Genomic DNA, 6,722 nt, shown 5'->3' with positions numbered 1-6,722 from the left:
CGTTACTCAAAAGAGGCTTCACTCCCACTCTCAAATCCATCAACCAATTCCTTATCTTTCTCTCACAAACCCATAGATTCAACACAATCATCCATTTCTTCTCTCAGATGTGCTCAAACCAAATTGAAGGCAACTCTCAGACTCACTCAATCCTTACCTGGGCTCTCCTCAAATCCCCGAAATTCAAAGAATCAGGGCATTTCATGAAGACCCAGATGGCTAAAGCTTCGAATTTTCCCGAAACTCGCGTCTGGGACTCTTTAATTCAAGACCTTTGTATCAAACAAAACAACCCGGAAAAAGCTCTATCGGTATTACGGTTTTGCTTGAGTAGTAATAACGGTATTCTTTGTTCTTCTTTCACTTTTTGTTCATTGATTCATAGATTCAGCTGTCAGGGAAATATGGGTAAGGCAATTGAGGTGCTGGAGTTGATGACAGATGAAAAGGTTAGATACCCTTTTGATAATTTTGTTTGTAGCTCAGTAATATCTGGATTTTGTAAGATTGGTAAGCCGGAACTTGCGGTGGGGTTTTTCGAAAATGCCATTAGTTCGGGAGCTTTACGGCCTAATGTCGTGACTTATACGGTGCTTGTGAGTGCTCTTGGTAAGTTGGGTAGAGTGAATGAGGTTGGTGATTTGGTTTGTAAGATGGAGAAGGAAGGATTGCCATTTGATGTTGTTTTCTATAGCAGTTGGATTTGTGGGTATATAGCGGAAGGGGTTTTAGTGGAGGCGTTGCGGAAGAAGAAACAAATGGTGGAAAGGGGAATCAATCCGGATTGTACGAGTTATACTATTCTGATAGATGGTTTTTCCAAGCTTGGGGGTGTGGAAAAGGCAGTTGGTTTTTTGAATAAGATGAGAAAAGATGGAATAAAGCCCAATTTGGTTACGTACACTGCCATCATCTTGGGGTTTTGCAAGAAAGGGAAAATGGAGGAAGCGTTTGCTATTTTCAAGATGGTTGAGGATTTGGGAATTGAAGTGGATGAATTTATGTATGCAACTTTAATTAATGGCTTTTGCAGGAGAGGAGATTTTGATCGTGTTTTTCTTCTGCTTGATGAAATGGAGAAGAGGGGGATTAATCCAAGTATTGTGACCTACAATACGGTGATCAATGGATTGTGCAAGTTTGGGAGGACATTGGAGGCTGACGAGGTCTCAAAGGGTATAGCTGGAGATGTTATTACTTACAGTACACTGTTACATGGGTATATTGAGGAGGAGAATATAACGGGGACTTTGGAAACAAAGAGGAGATTGGAAGAAGCTGGAGTCTGCATGGATGTTGTCATGTGTAATATACTTATTAAAGCACTATTTATGGTTGGGGCATTTGAAGATGCTCATGTAATCTATAAGGGAATGCCAGAAATGGATTTGGTTGTAAATTTTGTCACTTATTCTACAATGATTGATGGGTACTGTAAAGTAGGAAGAATCAGTGAGGCACTTGAGATATTTGATGAGTTTAGGAGGACATCTATTTCTTCAGTTGCATGCTACAATTGTATCCTTAATGGGCTCTGCAAGAACGGTATGGTGGATATGGCCACTGAAGTGTTTATTGAACTCAATGAGAAAGGTCTGGCTTTGGATGTTAATACCTTTATGATGTTGATCAAAGCAATTTTTAAAGCAAAAGGTGCAGATGGGGTTTTAAGTGCAGTTTTCAGACTAAACAATCTTCGGCCAGAAATATATGGTACTATTTGTAATGATGCTATCTTTTTCTTGTGCAAGCGAGGTTTTCCTGAGACTGCAAGTGAAGTGTACATTGCAATGAGAATGAATGAGTCAACTGTGACCAGCAAGTCTTACTATTCAATCTTAAAGGGGCTTGTTAGTGGTGGAGAACTGTGGTTAAGTCGACCTATTTTGACTACTTTTTTGAAAGAATATGGCCTAGTAGAACCTAGGGTATATAGGATACTAGCATACTACCTGTGTTTGACGGATGTGAATAGAGCCATTCGGTTTCTCAACAGAATCAAGGAGATGTTTTCAGCTGTCACTTTCCCTGTTTCTGTTTTTAAGGCACTTGTAAAGGATGGTAGAGTTTTAGATGCATATAAACTTGTGGTGGAGGCTGAAAATCATCTACCCATTATGGATGTGGTTGATTATACAATTATAGTCGATGGACTCTGCAAGGGAGGGTATGTCGATAAAGCCTTAGATCTTTGTGCTTTTGTTAAAAAGAAGGGGATTACCCTAAACATCATCTCTTATAATTCAGTTTTAAATGGTTTGTGCTGTCAGGGTCGCCTTGTTGAAGCATTTAGGTTATTTGATTCAATGGAGAGATATGATTTAGTTCCCTCTGAAATTACATATGGGACACTGATTGGTGTTTTATGTAGGGAGGGATTTTTGTTAGATGGAAAGCAGTTGTTTGAGAGAATGGTTCTTAAGGGCTTTAAACCAAATACTCGCATTTACAACTCATTAATCGATGGCTGCTGCAAGTTCGGTAAAATGGAAGAAGCCTTCAAACTTTTGTCTGATATGGAGATAAAATGCCTTGAGCCTGATGAATTCACTGTTAGTGCTGTCATCAATGGCTATAGCCAAAAGGGTGACATGGAAGGGGCTCTCGGATTTTTTTCCGAGTTCAAAAAGAAAGGTATATCTCCTGATTTCTTGGGTTTCTTGTATTTGATCAGAGGACTCTGTGCAAAAGGAAGGATGGAAGAAGCCAGGAGCATTTTGAGAGAAATGCTTCAGTCACAGCCTGTTGTGGAGCTTATATGCAGACTGGATACGGAGGTTGAAACAGAGTCAATAGAAAGTTTTCTTGTTGTTTTATGTGAGCAAGGAGGTATCCAAGAAGCTGTTACAGTTCTTGATAAAGTCGCATCTATGTTTTTCCCTGTTCGAAGATGTCATAGTGCTAATGATAAATTAGATTTACTATACAATCTTTATGAACGGGAGGGATTTGGTACAGTTACTTCGAAGTCTATTGCTTGCCATTCTGAAGCCGATTTGGGGTTTGGATGGTCTGACGTAGAGGAAGTAGAGAAGGTGGAAAATTATTATAGAATAGGGAAAAGATTTCAATTTCATAACTTCGACTCTTACTATTCACGCATAGCTTCACACTGTTCAAGAGGGGAAGTGCAGAAGGCTGGTCAATTAGCTAAAGAAATGCTCTCTAATTTTGATGCATCCCATTAAAAGGAAGTTGAAAAACTGGGTTCCTTAACCAGCCTTGGAGCTTTCTCTACCTTTTTTGGTAAGACAAGGACCAAGAAAGGTATATACTATTGATTTCCCAATGTCTCAGTTTATATGATATTTTCACTCTATGCAATGCGTGCTCCAATTAAATTCATGGTAGTTGGCTAATTAGTTTAGAACTTGTTTTTTACTTATCTTCCCTGTCCTAATATCCATGGAATAGTGTAGCCCCCTGGCAATATGAATTGAATGATAGATTAATTGTCATGTTTCATGTTTATGTAGAAATGTTATTGTATAAGTTGTGCTTAATGGAAAATTTCGATTGATCTGGTACAATCTATTCCATCATCTGGATTTGATTTCACTAATATTTATGTAATTCTTAGCATAGAAAAAAGTCCTCCACCTTCAGTCACTTGGCAGCACAGATGGAGTATCAGGCTGGCTATGTATATCCCCATTAAATCCTAATTTATTTTTTAAAATAAGAAGAAACATAAGTTTTTAGGGAAAATTACACTTTAGCCCTCCAAAGTTTGGAGCGATTTTCAATTCGACCACCAATGTTTCAATTTTTGCAATGCACCCCCTTAAACTTGCAAATTTTTTTCAATTCGACCAATGTCATCCCAAAATTCCTATATTGCCCTTAATATTTTTATTTTTTATAAAAAAAATAATAAAAAATTGGGGGGTGCAAAAATGGCTAAATGGCCAAAGGGGTGGCCGTACGCCACCCCGAATATATATATTTTTTTTAATTTTTTTTTTTAAAAAATAAAAAAATAAATTAGGGGCAATATGGGAATATTGGGATGACATTGGTCGAATTGAAAAAACTTTGCAAGTTTGGGAGGGTCCATTGCAAAAATTGAAACATTAGAGGTCGAATTGAAAATCGCCTCAAACTTTGGGGGGGTAAAGTGTACTTTTCCCAAGTTTTTATGTTAAAGGGCTGTTTCTTCTTATCTTGGCTGCTGTGCAATTGTGCTTATGACTAGTCAGATATTCTGTTGGTCGACAAGTGGTTGTGTTGGGCTTCAGCTTTCTGCATTTTTGGTCTACTATAGCCTCAACTATTGCTTTTGTTTTGCAACAGATTGTCATCATCAATTAAATGGGTGTAAGCTGGGTAGAACTTTTATCTGACAACTGACAACTATAACAGTGATTATTTTGCACCAGCTGGACTTCTACTGCACTAGGTTGTTTTCATTGGACATTTGGGCGAAGTTGAAACGGTAACTATCCAGATAAACCTTGTTATTTTTCCTCATTTCGAACCACAAATTGTTCCATAGCACGAACTTGGAGCATTGGATTTGGCTATGATGACTGCCCTGGTGAAGAATATTTCACCGGCTCATCTTGAATCTATATTTATGTTAAGCTCGATTGCTTCTTTATACCGTTTGAAATTGACAAGGACATGCTTTTTCTTTTGCTTCCCCTTTACTGGTTGTGCTAACTAGTAGAGGGATTGCCTCATGCAGTCGCTACATATTCGTACTTAGTTTCTGAATTTTTATTTATTGTACTTTTTGTTCACATTTGTAACATTGGTTGACAGATTGTGTGAACTGAAAATGAAGTTCCTCTTTTTCTGAATTTTATGACCGTGTCTTGCAGCTAATGAAAATGGAAACATCAACTTCGATGGCACAAGATGGTTAAAATGAACATTCTCAAGGGCAGTAGTCTTTGAAAAAATACATTTTCTCATACTCTGCTCTGCTGCAGAATCTATTCACCTAAGTTGTGATGTTTGGTGTTACTTTTATGTATGACTACCTACAGGCTACAGCTTCCCCACCAAGTCAATTGTACTGCTCTAGCATGTGCTTTGAGATGGTAAATATCTATGGCAATTGTCATTTTTCACCCAGTTTGAGTTGAAGAATGGCATGAGCATTCTGTGATGGCTGTTCTGCTGAAGATACCGCAACATAGCTATTTAATATGTGAAGCTCATATATATCATCAGTCATAATCTAATTATTTTTTGTAAACTCTGGCAGGAATATGCATTTTGTTTACGTCACTCCATTTGCAATATGTGAACTCGTGTAGGATTTCCCAAAATGTTGCTGCATCTTCATGGTTAGTTTCTGATGTATTTTTTTTATTATATTTAAATTATAGTTTTCAGCATTGTTTCATAGCTTCGATTTTTTCACACACATACTCTGAGAATTTACATGAACTGTTGAATTTCTCTTCCTTGTATTTTACTGAAGATTCCCCGCTAATGGGCACTGGAAAATTAACTTGTACATGGAGATCATAATACGTCTTAGGCTCTCATTGGTTTACTTTTCTTTTCACAGCTAAACAAAACAGAGTAATCAGCTAACATCAACTCTGTTAACCGGAAAGTGCCACGACTATGAAGAATGCTTGAAATTCTTGAAGGAAGCTACCCGTGCATCTGACATCATTAACATTGCACTTATAGACAACATCTTCATCCATAATACCCGCATTATGCCAGGAACTTATTGGAACTTGTTCAAGACGGTGCCAAAATGGCCTGTTGAAGATAGTGCCGAGGAGGAAGTCCATTGGTACAAATTCTTCTTTCTCCTCAAGTTGTGATACATCTAGAGGAAGACAATGATGATGAAAATTTTGTTGTAGACTTGGAGAGACCTCTAAGCAAGACGGCCATGAAAGAGAGAGAGAAAGAAACAGCAAAGATTGTCGAGAGAAAGAGATCGTGATGGAGGTTTTAATTGGATTAACGGAAGTGAAGAAAAGATCGTATTAGAAAAGAAAGAAAAAATATTGATACGGCAAAGGAAAAGATGATTCGTAATGAGAAACAAAAGCTTAAGGTTGAACTTAGGAAAGAGGTAAAGGAATAAAAGAAAGACGAAAGGGAAATTATGATGAAGGATACTAGCCACTTGTCATCAATTCAGCTTGAATATATTCAATCTCTCCAAATAGAAATCATTCAGAAGTGAATGACTAACTAGTCCTTGGTAATTACCTACAGATTTATTTTAAGTGAACTAATCATGTCATTTTGTATTGTGCAATGATTTTGTTGTATTTGTTAAGTACTTTGTTGTGTTATGACTATTTGTTCAGTTTGTGATTTTGGTAGTCTACCCTCATCCAAGGAAAATATATTTTTCATTAGTAGATTACTTTCTTGGATTTATAATGTTATTAGGTTTCTTACAAAGGCATATTGTTAATGAAGATCAGTATATCTCTATTCCTAGATTGTTATGTCTAGTTATATCTCCGTCATCTTCAACGATCGTGTTATGCAATTTTATGCACACCATCATAATCTCTTAAAGAGTTTCATGTTGGTTTAATCGTGCAGGTCCATTCACAATTGCAAACCGTGCTTGAAACACTCCAAATTTTTTGGACAAAATATGTCTATGAGCCATTACTGCATTGTGAATGTGCATAGAAAGGTCATGGCACATATGAAACCTCCTCCAAATGTTTTGGGAGGATATACTGGTGATTTAGCAAAATAGTTGCGGAAAAGGTTTTCTTGGCCTTGCA

The 6,722-nt window shown here is 37.3% G+C and overlaps 1 protein-coding gene across 6 annotated transcripts in view; it reads left to right on the top strand.

Annotated features, from left to right (window-relative positions):
- LOC132189202 (pentatricopeptide repeat-containing protein At5g57250, mitochondrial) overlaps positions 1-6,346 on the top strand; it is a 6,510-nt gene extending 164 nt beyond the window's left edge. Inside the window, exons 1-5 of one of the 6 annotated variants that reach the window (XM_059603807.1) lie at positions 1-3,267; positions 4,294-4,435; positions 4,824-5,045; positions 5,213-5,294; positions 5,522-6,346. The exon at positions 1-3,267 is cut by the window's left edge and continues 164 nt beyond it. In XM_059603807.1, the coding sequence (XP_059459790.1) occupies positions 1-3,188 (3,188 nt within the window). In that variant the 3' untranslated portion in view covers positions 3,189-3,267; positions 4,294-4,435; positions 4,824-5,045; positions 5,213-5,294; positions 5,522-6,346. Of the gene's footprint in view, positions 3,268-4,293; positions 4,436-4,823; positions 5,295-5,521 lie in introns of all 6 variants that reach the window. The other 5 variants (XM_059603808.1, XM_059603809.1, XM_059603811.1 and 2 more) reach the window with 5 other exon arrangements.
- The last annotated feature ends 376 nt before the right edge of the window (positions 6,347-6,722 follow it).

This window comes from Corylus avellana, chromosome ca8 (assembly GCF_901000735.1).
Source record: "Corylus avellana chromosome ca8, CavTom2PMs-1.0".
In the NCBI taxonomy this organism is placed as follows: Eukaryota; Viridiplantae; Streptophyta; class Magnoliopsida; order Fagales; family Betulaceae; genus Corylus; species Corylus avellana.
This window is presented reverse-complemented; position numbering and strand designations above follow the sequence as displayed.